The following is a 16,113-nucleotide window of genomic DNA, read 5'->3' on the forward strand; positions in this document are numbered from 1 at the left end:
GACTTAGAGGAGCACCTGGAAAAAAAACCCACTCATCCAAAGATACATGATCTGATAGCAATTCTATCTGATATCCCACCATTGAGCAGCCAGAACACCAAATGGATTTGTGAGCCCTCTGAAATTGAAGGAAGTGTCATCAGACCCAGGCCAGAACGCGGATCATTATATATAAGAATGTTCCTAATGTTCTACGGTTCTTGTGGGAATTAATTAGAGTCGCATACCCAACGCTTAGCGCAGAGCTGGAGGAGTACTGATACCAAAAGATTAATGAATCCTCAAATGTTAGCCATAGTCATAAGGCTCCTCAATGTAGAGGTCAAGATCTTCTCTAGCGTCATAGCCCAAAGGCTGACAAGCTATCTGTTGAAAAAAAAACGTACATGGATACTTCAGTACAAAATTCCTGGAATTCCAGGGATCTTTGGATGTTTAGAACACACTAGCATGATCTGGCACCAAATCGTATCAGCCAACAGTGAGAAGAGAGATCTACATGTCATATCCCTGATCTCGCTAAAGCATTTTGGTCAGAACTACATAGCGTCCACTGGGCTGCTTTCGGCTTCTTTAAAGTACCAGAGCCCATAAAATGTTTATTACAACCTTCTTTAAAGATCTGCAATTCTGCTTCACCACACCTCATTTTACCACCATATGGCAGCGTCTCGAAGTGGTTATCATGGTTGGCTGCACTTTCTCCCGCATTCACCGCAGGTCTCTCACACTACACCGCTCCTTCACTCCCTTCACTGGTTACCAGTGGCTGCCCGTATGAGCTTCAAGACACTAGTTATTTTTGTAACGTGCTGCAAATAGATCGGTCTCCATACAGGACATGGTTAAACCTTACACCCAAGCCGGTCCACTCCGCATTGGTCAATCGGCTCCCTCACTGTGAGGGATACCGAGCCACTCAACAAAATCACAACTGTTTGCGGTTATGGCTCCCAAATGTTGGAACCAGCTCCCCATTGACATCAGGACAGCAAAAAGTCGACATATCTTTCACCACAGGCTAAAATCAAATCTCTCACGACTATACCTTGGTGTACTAACCATAGTAAACTCTGAAGTTGAAGAAAAAATTGATAAAAAGGCACTTGTGAAGACCATAATCATCTATCCCCAAACCCCTACATTGAACAGAGCATACAACAATGGTGTCTGATCTACTGAGTGGGCCACATGGGTTTCATATTACTGCCATACAAGCCAGAAGCCAGTCAGATTTAACTTTAGCCTCAGCGTACATTTAAGTTTGGCCTTTATCGTTGATTACAAGGCCAAAACACTTGGTGACACAAAAGTGCAGAACTGAAGTTATGTCCCAAAAATCCGCTGGTGGCCGATAACACCTTCTTACATCCACTGGTGGTTGGGAACTTAAATTCTGCAGAAGACCTTTAAAACGTACAAGGTATATCCAGCATCTTTTCCTATATTCTGAAATATGAGCTTAATAAATCATCCTGATCAATAAATCAACTACAACATAAAAGATTTTATTGTTGTACTCTGTAACGAGTCCCAAACATAAAATGAAACAGCGGTCCAGATGTTTTGCGATACGTAAAGACGGAACCACGGCATGCGCAATTCAGTCCTTCCCCAAAAGCATTCAACAGGGCCCTGCTGACTGGCTCTCACTCTCAAGCAGCTGTAAAGTGAAGGAGGCGAGTTGTGTGTGTGGTGACCGGCGGTATTTAAAAAACAGCGTGAGTGGAAAATGACAGAGGGAGGGCAGCCCCGCTTGATCGACAAAAAGGGTAGAAAAAAGTTTTCACACTTCGGATTCGAAGAAACTGACGAGGAGCAGCACCACACAATGTGCAAGATTTGCTACAAGGTGATATCTGCGCCAGTTGGCAACACAACAAATCTATTCAACCATCTGAAACTAAGAGTTAATTGATGATACTCAGTGAACCAGATACCGCCGGGTTTACACCGGGCGCTTTAGCGCCGGGCCATTCTCGAGTGCGCAGCCGCCTGGCTGTTCACACCGGACCCGCATTTCGGGTCCGGGGGCAGATGGGGACATTTAATAATGATAGGAAAATCTGGGAAATGAAACTCCAGGACAACAGAAGGGAAATCCAAAGTATGGGATGCATATTTGATCATTTATATAATATAAAATATGTCATTTATATTGTTTAAATAATTTTTTCAAAGTGTTTCCTGGTGCGATTGTCAGTAACAAAGGTTTTTTTTGGAGAGAAATACTGAATAAATGCATCATGTTTTGAAAACTCAAAAGTAATTGTTTGAGACTTCCGGTTTGGTGAGCATGTGAGAGCGGTGTAATCTCGGTCTCCCGTAACCCAATTTTTCAAGTAAGAACTGACGCCCCATAAACTCCGTATTATACCGTGGAACCAGGAACAGAGATGGGCAGTATTTCAATTACTTGTATTTGAAATACGTATTTCAAGTACTTTAAGTATTTTGTAATTTGTATTTGATAGTGCCGATAAAAATCAAATGTAATTTGTAACAAAATACTTTAGAGTGGAGTAATTTAGTATTTTAAATATTCAAAATACTTTCTCCACTAATCAAAAAGCAGTTCACGAGTTCAGTCTTCAGATCTTCAAGTGCAGCAGATTGTCTGTCAAGGTAAATATTTTATCTGAGTGTGACAGATGTCAACTAGCTTGGATGTATAACTTATGTCAGGGTCTGGCTACATTATATAGCCTATTGTATATACATGTCGATGTTTTTAATATCAAACCAGCGATAGATGGTAACATGCTAATGACGCTAGCATGCTGGCTATGCTAATGCATAACTAGTGTTTAGCAAGTTAATTTATCAGTTGAGTAGCTAGCTATAGGAAGAGGGAGATTGGGAGCTTGTATGTTCATAATAACCTTATCTAGAGACGTTTTGCTTTGTCTTCTCAATGTGAATGTCATAATGCCATATCAATGGTTGGGTCTCAAGAACGAAAATGGAAAGGATTATTATGTCATAAATATGTCAGTGTGAATATTACACTTTACACTGTAATATATAACTATGGCCTACCATGCCACTGGCCAATGTAAGAGAGACATTAGTAGGCTACCATGCAGCTGGCCAAGGTTCAGTAAAAGAGAAGTAAGTAGGCTACTCACTTGTTTAGTTATTTTTCTGTGCAAAACTTTATGTACAGTAATTTATTTAGGCTATTTACCTGTGTAAAACTGGTTTTAATTCTATATTTTGCTTTTATAGTATACATAGGCCTAATGTGTGATGCTATTCATATGTGATGAATATTTGTTTTTGGGCTGTTTACCCATTAATCTATATATATATACACACACACACAGTGGTGGCCAAAACACCTTTAGAATCTGACAAAATTATCTTTTTTTGCCTCCAAATCATTATTTAATGTCATAATGTTCATGAAACATGCAGATGGTTGCTCTGAGCACAAACAAATAACAGATTAAATGAGTCCTACTGATTTTATCCACTTTTAACTTTTATATTTGGTATGTCCACCTTTTGGAGCAATTACAGCAGCACATCTCTCTGGCATAGTGTCAATATATTTCCTAAGAACCTCAACCCTAATTTTATCCCATTCCTTCTGCAACTCAAGCCAAAGGCTTTCCTTTGAATGTACAATAGATCTGTCCAGTTTATCATGTTTTTTTATCAGTTTACCAATTGTGTCAGATCCTAATGATGTTATAATAATTTTGGCCACCACTGTATATATATATACGTAATCAATCAAGTTGTTGTCTTTTATTAGCTCTGCTTAGTTACACTGACATTCCGTGACTGTTCTTCCTTGTTGTGGGGTTCACCAGAGCTTTGTGTAAATTATACAGCCCAAACCTGAATGCTCTGCTATACCAAATTGTGAGAAAACAGAAAATCCAGAAAAAGTATTTCCTTTATTTCAATTACAAAATACATGTATTGTATTTTGTTACATTTTCCAGCACCAGTATTTTGTATTTTATTTTGATACATTTATTTGAGGGGTATTTTGTATTTTGTATCAAAATACATTTTGATGTATTTTTGCCCATCTCTGACCAGGAATAATGTCAAAATCAACGAAGCAGACAAAGAGCGTTAACTGCCAAGCCACAACCAGGGCCGCGGCCGGTGATCATCCGCCTGCACCGCTACCGGATCAAGGATCTGATCATACGAGAGGCTCGCAAAAGAAGAGGAAAACTACAGTATGAAGGAGCTCCTGTCCAGATCTTCGAAGACTACGCACCAGAGGTGGTTGAAGAACGTGCAAAATACCGGGCGGTGATGGCAGAACTGTAGAACCTCGCTCTCAGGCCTGCACTACTCTTCCCGGCTCGCCTACAGATTTCACTCAGCGACGGGGCGAAGAAGAGGTTCTCCTCCCCGGAGGAGGCCGCGGTGTTCGTCTCAAGATACAAACAGAGCCCGGGGCCCAACTAGCTTAGCCAGCCAGGCTAGCCAGCTCCGGTAAGGCGCAAGATAACCGTTAAGTATAATTCTGACCACCTATGCATAGCAGACCAAAGGTATATGACTGTTGTTAAATGCTGTGTAATGGCAATATGTGACTGAAGACTATTTGCTCAGGGCTACTGATAGCCGATCATTGTGCTAGCCGGTGGCTAATGCGCCGGCTGTGCCTCTGCCTGGAGAACCAGGGGACTAGGCTCTCATCCAAAGACACTCTCATGCAGCAAACTGAGTTAACTTTGCACTCGGACAATTTATTTTTTGTTTATTTATTCTCATTTTATTTCATGGTTTACAGTTCTCATAATGACTATCTGTTGTATGAGATAACTAAATGTTCAGAAGTATACTGCATTATTTTCTCTTTATTTACTTAAAGCTGCAATTTTTACAGAGCCAGCAGTCCTTATTTAGATGAAGAAAAGCACAATAATTGTAAGTTTTGACTAATGTTGAGCTTAACTAAGCACAGGAATTGGCATGTTCTGCTTGGTTTCGAAGGCTTACTTAATGTGGTAAGGGTAAATAATTATATTAAACACTATACATGGGTCATAGTTCACTATGTAATAGTCCACATTCCACAGAATATTTTATTTTTATATGCTATCCACCTCATGTTGGAGGGGTACTTTGAAGTATTTTGTTAAAGGTTCAAAGGGTTATGTAATACATTATAATTAGAGCTGTGAAATGATTACAATTTTTAATCAAATTAATCACAGGTTTCTATGGATTAATCATGATTAATCACATTACCGATTTTCTCGGAATATTTTTGTGAAAACAAGATTTATGACATTTAACTTTTCTTTTGTGCTGCAACTCAACAGTTCTTCAGCAGTTATCATTGCTTTTCCATATGGAACATTAATATAATCTTCATCCTAAACAATATTCGGGCTCCTTAGCCATTGTGTGGTTGAATAAAACTTTTTTTTTTAAATCAAACAGAAATTATTTGAGCTTCTTAGCCATAGGATGGTTGACATTTTTTATATTTTTTGTCACACAACCATTAACCACACCATGATACAATCTAATGCCTCTAAAGGCCCTCTTAGCTACTCGTTCTTTAGCCAGTTGGTGAGGCAAACTAACTTGTTCAAATTCTCTGACAGTAAAGCTGACCGCTTCTTTTGCACAATGTGTCCGGCGAGTGAGTCTGGTTTGGCGCATTCCACTTGAATGCCCCTCGCCGACCAACACATGCTTCGCGTTGCGGTGGTTAGGCGGGTATTGCTACGTCGAAACGATAACTTCTCGCAGAGTGTGCATATCACCTTGGTTTTACTGAATGTTCGATCTTTGTTTTTTTCATCAGAATTATCCATGTTGTTTGTTTGTTTGAATGGCAGCTGCCGTCTGACTGCATTACGCCGGGTTCACACCGGACGCGGAAGCGACGCCGAAGCGAGGCATAAGCGCAGCGCCAATCCTCTGGCTCCCATCCACTCCCATGTTAAACCGCAGCGCTGAACACACCGGAGGCTGAAGCGTAGCGTTGTGCCGCGGCTGCCTAGCGCCGTGAAGCGATCGTTTCGGCGTCGAGTCTATTTTTTCCGCTTGACGCGAGCGTATCGCGACAGGAAACACACTGAAAAATGATTTTAAACGATATAGATGACATATTTTATATGATATAAATGATCAAATATGCATCCCATACTTTGTATTCACGTTCTGTTGTCTTGGAGTTTTAATTTTACCACTTTTACCAACCACATTATTTAATGCAGAGCTGCCAACTTTTCAAAAAACCTTGGAGTGAGATTTTGTCGGGGGTGACCAACATTTTGCCGCGCACACAGCCACACACGTTGGTGGCTCAAATATCAGGGAATTGTTGGAATTTGGCGTTGTATCCATGTTGTTCGCTGCATTCTGGTGGCCTTTGGGGCCCAAAGTCGTTGATAGGAGCGGCCGACTGGAGATGGACAACATTGGTTACATTCTGTGACGCAAAGACATAGCTGAAGGTCCGCCCCCAGGAAATGTTGGTTTAAGTAGATGTTGTTTCCTGCATTCTAGTGGATTTTTGGGTGGTATGCTAAAGATGTGCAATACCTGAACTTCTTCTGATTCATGTTCCTCTGATCATGACTTGTAGGGCCTTCTAGCCTTGAGCTGAACATTCAACCAGAAAACTATTGTTGTGCCTCAATGACCACAATATAGCCTAATTAATAGACCTTTGTTTAAGATTTGACCAAGGTAGGTTGATTGACATTTTGATTACAATGGTTTTCAACTAATTCTGAACTGAAACCTAACCTATATTTTAAATAATTGTATTCTTAAGAGCAGTTAATGATTTATGTTCGCCTCCCACCACACTTTCCATCAGACAAAAAAGTGCAACAAATAAAGTGCTTAAACAGTAGCCTTTTTAAGCAACACAATGGACCCTCTTCCTCAAAAATAAAATTTGTCTGGAGCCGCAAAACATATTTGATAACAAAGCTAATAAAGTTTTATATAAAGTTATACTATACTAAACTATGGTTTGTTGCATTTATGAAATTATCGAACAACAATAAAGAAAACTGTTGACATTTGATTGATATTTTTACCTGTTACAACAAAGGAAAAACCAAACGCTTATGAAGAGAAGAAAATACACAGGCAAGTGTCGGCCTACTTTGAAATAAATTAAACACAGACCTTTGTAGGGTTATTTGAGTCCTCCCCGTATTTGTGGAAAATGTATGAAATAAGAAGTACCCTATTTTTAAATAAATAAAAACATATAGCTGCAGCCTAATAGCTTAAAAATATATATTTTAGTTGGCGAAATATTTCAACGAAAAGTGAGAGCAGGTCAGGCTGGAGGCGGACACAGAAACTGCAGCTCGGTAGAAACCAACTGCAGCTTCTGCTCTGATCAAGACGCTGAGCTCTGATCAGCTGAGACCAGAGAAACTCTGTGTTTTCACTGTTTCCACTGAGCAGCCGGTGAGTCAGTGACCAGCTCCTTCACGTGAAGGAGCTCTGGTCTTGTGTCTCTGAGCGAGTGCGCGGGGCGGGGGGGCGGAGCCTCGGGACCGGTGCGCTATCTGGGGCACACACACACACACACACTCGCCCGCTCCTGGTACTTCATGACGGCCTGATACGATGATGTTTTAAAAAATGATCGTGACTTAGTCAACCACCAACATTTTCGTCTCGTCTCGTCAACAAGTTAAAATAGATTTAGTCATGCGCTTCACTTAAAAGATCCAGTTTTTTTTTGGCGTGAGAAATTGGATGTGTGGCGTGAGTGCGTGTGAAAACATGCAAAAGCGTGTGTCACACGGCGGAAGCGTGAGAGGTGGCAGCTCTGTTTAATGTCCCCCTCTGCCCATCCACTACAGCCACACAAGCAGTCATAAAGATAAAAAGAGAGCACGTTAGAGAAGTATAAACCAAAACGAGTCCGTCGATGCAGCTGCGTTGCCTTCCGCGGTTGCAGTCGCGGGACTATTCTGCCTTTACGCCACGCTTCGGCGTCGCTTCCGCGTCCGGTGTGAACCCGGCGTTAGAGCGGCAACTAGTGCAGAGGCGGCGGAATTGGAAGGTCCTTCTGCGCATGCGTTAAATGCGTTTAAAAAAAAAAACGAATTAATCCTGTAACTTAATCATAACGCGTTAACGCGTTATTTTTCACAGCTCTAATTATAATACTTGTTCAGTTATGGGCTCTGAGATGATTATTCGAGGTGAGATGCTTCAGAAAGGGAAGTATGAGCAAATTAGTTTGGGAGTGGATGACATTCCTAGGGGCAGGGGGGGACATGGGAGGGACCAAGGGCAGGACACTAGGTCATTAAGATAATGACATATATCAAAAATCTGAATGCTGATGTGATTCTACTTCAAGAGACGCACCTGCTAAAAACTGACCATAGAAAGTTGAACCGACCATGGATAGAACAAATCTTTCACTCTCAATTTAACTGCAAGACAAGAGGGACAGCCATACTAATCAGAAAAAAGTTTAAATTTACCTCCAGTAATATTATCACAGATCCAGAAGGACGTTATACAATTATCTCTGGTATGTTATACCAAAAGCCTGTAATCTTGGCATCAATCTACGCCCCTAATTGGGATGACCAAAGCTTCTTCAATTCAGTGTTTTCTCTAATTCCTAATATGGACTCTCATACTTGGATTTTTGGAGGGGATTTGAATTGTGTTATCGACCCAGTTTTTGACAGATCGAGCCACAGAACTATTCCGCCCTTAAAGATGTCACAAACCCTGTCCGCCGTCATGGACCAGTTTGGCTACGTCGATCCCTAGAGATTTACGAACCCATCTTCTCGTCAATATTCCTTTTTCTCGCACGCCCATCGTTCTTTCTCCCGTATAGATTACTTCCTAGTGGATAAAACTCTTATTTCTTCTCTTATTCATGTACAATACTTACCCATAACGGTTTCAGATCACTCAGCCTTAGTACTAGATCTCTGTTTCGACCTAAAACCCAAACATTTTAGATCCTGGCGTATCGACCCTCTTTTACTTAGAGAAGAAAAAATTTGTAATCATATTTCTGACTTAATCTCAGTCTTCTGCGACACTAACAAAAATGAGGAAACCTCCCCATCATTGCTATGGGACACCTTGAAGGCTTTTCTTAGAGGCAAGATAATTTCATATGTTTCCTATGCAAATAAACAACGCAGAATGCGTAAGGAAGAACTAGAAAAATTAATCGCAGATCTGGATAGATCGTTAGCAGTAACAAATACTCCGGACTTATATAAAGAAAGACTTGGATTTAAGACAGAACTTGACTTGCTCCTTACAACAGAAGTTGAACGACTACTTCTCCGTTCCTATGGATCACTATATGAACACGGCGACAAGGCTGGGCATCTCCTTGCTCACCAGCTAAAGGCCAAACAAGCATCCAACCAAATCATCCAGATAAGAGATGAATCAGGCATGGTAGTGACCGACTCTATTAAAATTAATACCTCATTCAGTTTATTCTATCAACAACTGTATAAATCTGAATCCTCCGATGATGAAACCCATATGGACGCTTTCTTTCAAAATCTAGATGTACCAAAAGTTTCGCCTAATGATAATCAGGCGCTGGACGCTCCTTTAACACTCTCTGCGATAAAAGAAGCAATAAGCTCAATGAATAGTGGCAAATCACCGGCCCTGACGGATATCCCGTTGAGTTTTATAAACGGTTTTCTAACCAGCTGGCCCCTCTTCTTTTGGAGATGTTTAACTACTCATACAGCCAGGGCTCTCTGCCACCCACCCTAACGCAAGCTTCCATTTCACTCATTTATAAAAAAGACAAGGACCCTCTAAACTGTGCATCATAAAGGCCAATTTCACTACTACCTGTAGATGTGAAAATACTTGCGAAAATTTTAGCACGCTGTTTGGGGCCAATTATGCCTTTAATCATCTCGGAGGACCAGACGGGGTTCATCAGACGGGAGGCACTCCTTTTCTAATGTCAGGAGACTTCTCTGCATCATTCATACTCCATCCTCCCCTACAGATCCGGAGATGGTTATTTCACTTGATGCCGAGAAGGCCTTCGATAGAGTAGAGTGGCCTTACCTTTTCTTTTCCTTGCAGCAATTCGGGTTTAGCTCACGTTTTGTATCCTAGATCAAATTACTGTACTCATCCCCTCAGGCATTAGTATGCATGAACACACAGCGCTCAAATCCTTTCACCCTCTTTCGTGGCACCCGTCAAGGGTGCCCCCTCTCTCCACTGCTGTTCGCGCTTACTATTGAGCCGCTGTCCATAGCATTGAAATCAGAAGGGGGATTTAAAGGAATAAGGAGACATGGAGAGGAACATCGGGTCTCATTGTATGCTGATGACCTACTCCTGTATGTAAGCGATCCCCTGTCAAGCCTTCCATCTATTCTCTCAATCCTGGACTCTTTTAGCATATTCTCCGGATATAAACTCAACATCTCCAAGAGTGAGTGGTTCCCAATAAACCAACTAGCTACAGAAATTCCAACTCATCTCATACCATTTAAGACTGACGTGATTGGCATAAAATATCTAGGAATAATGATCACACGATCTATGCACACGCTGAAAGAAAAAAACGTTTCGGTACTGACTGATGCAGTCAAACAGGATCTTCAGAAATGGAGCCGTTTGCTGCTGTCTCTAGCAGGCAGAGTGCAAACGGTAAAAATGAATATCTTACCAAGGTACCTTTACCTTTTTCAATGCTTACCAATCTACCTCCCCTGTTCATTTTTTAACTGTATCAATAGCATCATATCCACGTTCATTTGGGCAGGTAAACGAGCCAGAGCCAATAAATCCTTGCTCCAGAGGAGCAGATCGGAGGGTGGCCTAGGACTGCCCAATCTCCTTGGGTACTATTGGGCAGCTAACGTACAAAAGATTTTACTTTGGTTCACCTCTCCTCAACAGAGCTGGTGCCAATTGGAAGAGAGCTCATGTTCCACATCCCTTCAAGCACTAGTATGTATTACCCTCCCCCTCTCTCTCACAAATTTCACATCCAACCCCATTGTAATTAATACATTCAAAATCTGGACTCAAATCAGGAAACGGTTTGGATGGCTCTCCCTCCCTCAGACTACACCTCTTCGTAACAACCACTTATTTATACCAGCCAAGATTGACTCACGCTTTGCAACTCTAGAAAATAAATACCGGAGATGCCTGGGAGACTTGTACATGAACGTACATTTGCCAGTTTTAATCAACTATGTTCATTCTTCGGACTAGGTAATACAGACTTCTTTCGCTTCTTCCAACTTCGCGATTTTGCTCGAACCTACTCTTCTCAGTTTCCACAAGCCCCACCCCTCAGCGGCATGGATCTGGTACTCCAGGCTAAGTCGTTGCCTAAGGGCCATGTCTCATATCTCTATAATCTCTTATCACCAACAAACGATTCATCTGTGAATAAGAGCAGGACCGGCTGGGAAACTGAACTCCAGATAAGCATTTCCGATGCTCTTTGGAAAAAGGTGTTGAAAGCTGTTAACTCCTCTTCTAGCTGTGCCAAACTCTCTGTTATCCAATTTAAAGTACTTTTTAGGCTGCACTATAGCAAAGACAAACTCTTCAAACTTTACCCAGACAAGACATCTGAAACTTGTGAAAGATGCTCTCGGACGCCATGCAATCTGACACATATGTTCTGGACATGCTCTAAGTTGTTAAATTACTGGCAATCAATTATTTTAATCTATCTCTGACATCCTAGGTATACCTGTTAGTCCTTCACCACAGACAGCTATTTTTGGGGTGCCTTCTGATGAACTTGTAACCACATCCCTGCAGGAAAATGTCATAGCTTTTGCGTCCTTGATTGCACGTAGAAAAATTCTTCTCTTATGGAAATCTTCCCAGCCACCTTCCTTCAAATCCTGGCTACATGATTTATTATTTCTATTGAAAATGGAGAAAATCAAATTCAGCCTTAGAGGCCGCCCTGAGAAGTTTCATTCGCACTGGAAATCACTTCTAGATTATGTCGATAAACTCAATGCCACTGAAACGTCCCCCTGATTCTTAGTTCACACCTTGAATAGTCCGCTGACCCCCACCCCATTGGATATGACTCTTTTTACTCAACCTGACCCAGGAATAGTGGACTGATCAGTTGAGCATGCAGAGACGCAGGCAGCAAACAACTTATATTACACCCCCCTTCTTTATCCATTTTATTTTATTTAGTTTTATTACCTTATTATTTTATTATTGTTATTGTTTATTATTTATTTATTTATCTATTTCTGTATGTCATGTTATCTAAAACCGATCTGGTATATTATACTGTTGTTATAATGTTTGAAGATCTCTGGGATGAGTGGGATGGGCATGGGGTTATACAAAATGGAAATGAAACTGACTTTGATTGTATTGTCTACTGCAAATGTGAAATCAATAAAAATGTTTGTAAAAAAAAAAAGAGCAATTGTTTGAATAATCTTGATTTCAATATTTTCCAAAATAATCGTAATTATGATTTTTTCCGTAATCGAGCAGCCCTAAGTAGAGGATTGTCTGCTTTATTATTAAAGTGTGTTGTAAAGTCTGCGTGCTGTCACCTTTCTGAAGAAGGAAGAAATCATCTGTTGGATTATTTATTCCTGCAGAGTTTCCCTGGAGCCACTGGCCAGCAAATGCCCGGTTGAGTGACCGACTTGAATATCATCAGTACAGTGCCCTCAACATATTGTATATAGGAATGCATTGTTATATAAGCCAAACTGATGCTTTCCTTTCTGTTTACTTTCCTGAGAGTTTTTGGTTTATGTAGAGCTGCAGTAAAACCCAGAACGGATTATTTTTGTTGTTTTTGCATCCATTTTTCGTTCTTTGAACTGGATTTGAACTTAACTGTGTTTGTGAACTTGTGGCGGAGACTTAAACAAACTTTATAAATATACGGATTGAGCTGTGGACATTGAGACTGTGGGAGACAAACACACGCACACATAAACCCTCACCTCTTTCCTATTCTTTGGTTACTTTTGGTTATATGGTTTTATGTGAATTCAAGTCCAACATGTTCTTTAGTGTTCTTCTCTTAACGGCCGCAAATTTGGGGGTTTTAATAAAACCCAGAAATGTCCCCCCACTTTTTATGTACTCACTACACTGCACTTCAAAAAATAAATAAATAAAACGAGGTGTGAAGTGTTTGAGTCCACAAAACACTTTTGGAGTCTCAGAGGTAAACAGCGCTGCAGTCAAATCCAATACAATTAAAATAACTGGCGACCACATCTTCAAATGAAAAGAAAACAGGTGGAAAAAACATAAAATGTCTCCATACTGCTCCTGTGGTGTCATCCAATTGTCCATAAATCCAAATATTGAAATTCGACTCTAAACTGCATAATTTACACCATGTTTTTGGCCTAAATGTCCGCTGATATCTTCCTCAGAAGGATGAAAGGGTGCTTGCGGGGTGTGTGGTAGCATTGCTGCTTCCGGAAGCATCGCTGCATAGCTGCAGTTACTGCTGTGTATCCTCATCAGAGTTAATTTCGTTGACGAAAACTATGACGAAAAATATTCGTTAACGATCTTTTTTCCATGACGAAGGCGAGAAATAACGAAAACGGATCTTTGAAAATAAAAACTATGACTAAATCTATTTTAACTTTCGTTGACGAGACGAGACGAAAATGTTGGTGGTTAACTAAGTCACAAAATTTTTTTTAACATCATCGTGTCAGGCAGTCATGAAGTATCAGGAGCGGGCGAGTGAGTGTGTGTGTGTGTCTGTGTGTGTGTGTGTGTGTGTGTTCGCCCCAGATAGCGCACCGGTCCCGAGGCTCCGCCCCCCGCTCCGCTCACTCGCTCAGAGACACAAGATCAGAGCCGGCTGCTTCTTAACAGTGGAAACAGTGAAAACACAGAGTTTCTCTGGTCTCAGCTGCTCAGAGATCAGCGCCTCAGCTTCTTGATCAGAGCAGAAGCTGCAGTTGGTTTGTACCGAGTTTCAGTTTCTGTGTTCGCCTCCAGTCTGACCTGCTCTCACTTTTTGTTTTCACATTTAAAACTAAATATATATTTCTAAGCTATTAGGCTGCAGCTATATGTTTTTATTTATTTCAAAATAGCGTACTTATTAATTCATACATTTCCCACAAAAATTGGGAGGACTCAAATAGCCCTACAAAGTTCTGTGTTTAATTTATTTCAACAGAAAATACACTTGCCTGTGTATTTTCTTCTCTTCATAAGTGTTCGGTGTTTTCCTTTGTTTTAACAGGTACAAATAGCAATAAAATGTCAAGAGTTTTCTTTATTGTCGTTCTATAATTTTGTAAATGCAACAAACTATAGTTTAGTATAGTATAACTTTATATTAAACTTTATTAGCTTTGTTATCAAATATGTTTTGCGGCTCGAGACAAATTTTATTTGGGGGAAGAGGAAATTACTCTTTTCAAAGTAAAGGTTGCCGACCCCTGCTATAGACTTATGCTGGTAGGGATATCTAATGGACAACCTAAGTACTGCAAGCTAGACTATTATGCAGTTTTAGACACAACACAGGGTCCCTGGGCCTGAGAAGCGAAGATAAGGAGTTTAAAACTAAAACTAGACTAAAATGTAATTCGTTTTCGTCGACTAAAACAAGACTAAAACTAAGAAGGATAAAAATGACTAAATGTGACTAAAACTAATATGCATTTTCGTCAAAAGACTAAGACTAAGACCAAATAAAAAATAGCTGCCAAAATTAACACTGATCCTCATCTGCCCTTTTGGGTGAGAGCATAGAGGTGCGAGCCTGTGCGGTGTCTGCACACACCGACGTGAACGCAGCTCCAGGAAGGAGGATGTCAACGGACAGTTAGGCTAAAATCATGGTGTTAATGACTCCGTTTCCAGTCAAATTTGAATGTCGGGGCTTACAGACACTTGGATGACACCATAGGAACATTATGGAGGCTGTCAAGGTTTGAAGACGCTGTCCCCAGTAACTTCAATTGTATTGGACTTGGTTGCAACGCTTTATTTTAAATTTTTCCGGTGAACTATGCCTTTAAGTCATGCTGTGACGAACGGTCTTAGGAAAGAGCCCTAATGTCCCACACACAGGTTGTTAGTCTTTTGCCTGATAATGTTTCCCTTGTCATTAGATAGAGGGCAACATTTGTAAAACTTTTTAACAGTTATACAAATGTCAGAAGACTCTGCACAGACAAGCTTAATATGGAGTACTTTCACAGGATCAATGCTGAACAGTAAGTGTGAACATTTTCATATTTGTTGATGTGAACTTAACTTTATCTCTTATTTAATATCGTGTCAGGTTTGTCAAAAATAAGAATAAACTATGAATAGCAAAAAAACTACATATATTATTTACCCTGGGTTTTATTAACACATTTGGCATTCAATTTGCATGTGTATTATTATCATAAAACAAGTATATTATTATAACACAGGTGCAGTGTAATGCACTTACAATCTCATATCAGAGCTCCTCAGCGCCAGGTGAACTTACCATCTGATGTTGTCTTTTTCTTCAGTGAAGCCTGCTCCAGCTAACTTGCTGGTGCCTTCACTTAGGTAAGCGACAAAGTAGTTGCTGAAGTGGAAGGACACTGCATTCTCATAAGCATGCAGCCACCTGTACATCACACCAGATACAAAAACACACAGACAATTTTTCCTCCAACTGAAAAACATTGATGACTTTACCACTTGAATTTAAATCATCTTTAAAGATGTTTGCTTAAATTCTACTGAGTTTAGGTTAAATGCTTCATATACACAGATTATGTGAACATCTTTATCTGATTATTCCCACTTCCTGCATTAACCTAATTTCAAACATACATCTATAAACACAGAAGTTCTATGAAATAGGGAGTTTCACATAATAGCCCATAGCCCACCATATTAGCACACAAGAAAAAAAAGACCATATTTAGGCTTTTGTATGTTTAAGCAGAATAACTAACTGTATATAAAGGATGGTTGACTTGACAACTCTCAAAAGTGAGGGGATGAAAATGTAGAAAAATCCCATATCTCACAATGTTCAAGAAATACTAATATAATTCCTGATTATGTCCCATGATCCAAAGCGACACAGATTTTGATTTCGAGGGCTCTGTGTTCACATATGTACAAAGAATTATGACAGATCATTCT

At 40.3% G+C, this 16,113-nt stretch overlaps 1 protein-coding gene across 5 annotated transcripts in view; it reads right to left on the reverse strand.

The window, feature by feature from the left end:
- LOC128442241 (protein-serine O-palmitoleoyltransferase porcupine) overlaps window positions 1-16,113 on the reverse strand; it is a 34,742-nt gene that overhangs the window by 11,037 nt on the left and 7,592 nt on the right. For all 5 annotated transcript variants that reach the window (XM_053424590.1, XM_053424588.1, XM_053424593.1 and 2 more), the window contains one exon: window positions 15,461-15,586. In XM_053424590.1, the coding sequence (XP_053280565.1) occupies window positions 15,461-15,586 (126 nt within the window). The remainder of the gene's footprint in view (window positions 1-15,460; window positions 15,587-16,113) is intronic.

Source organism: Pleuronectes platessa, chromosome 6 (assembly GCF_947347685.1).
Source record: "Pleuronectes platessa chromosome 6, fPlePla1.1, whole genome shotgun sequence".
NCBI classification, from domain to species: Eukaryota; Metazoa; Chordata; class Actinopteri; order Pleuronectiformes; family Pleuronectidae; genus Pleuronectes; species Pleuronectes platessa.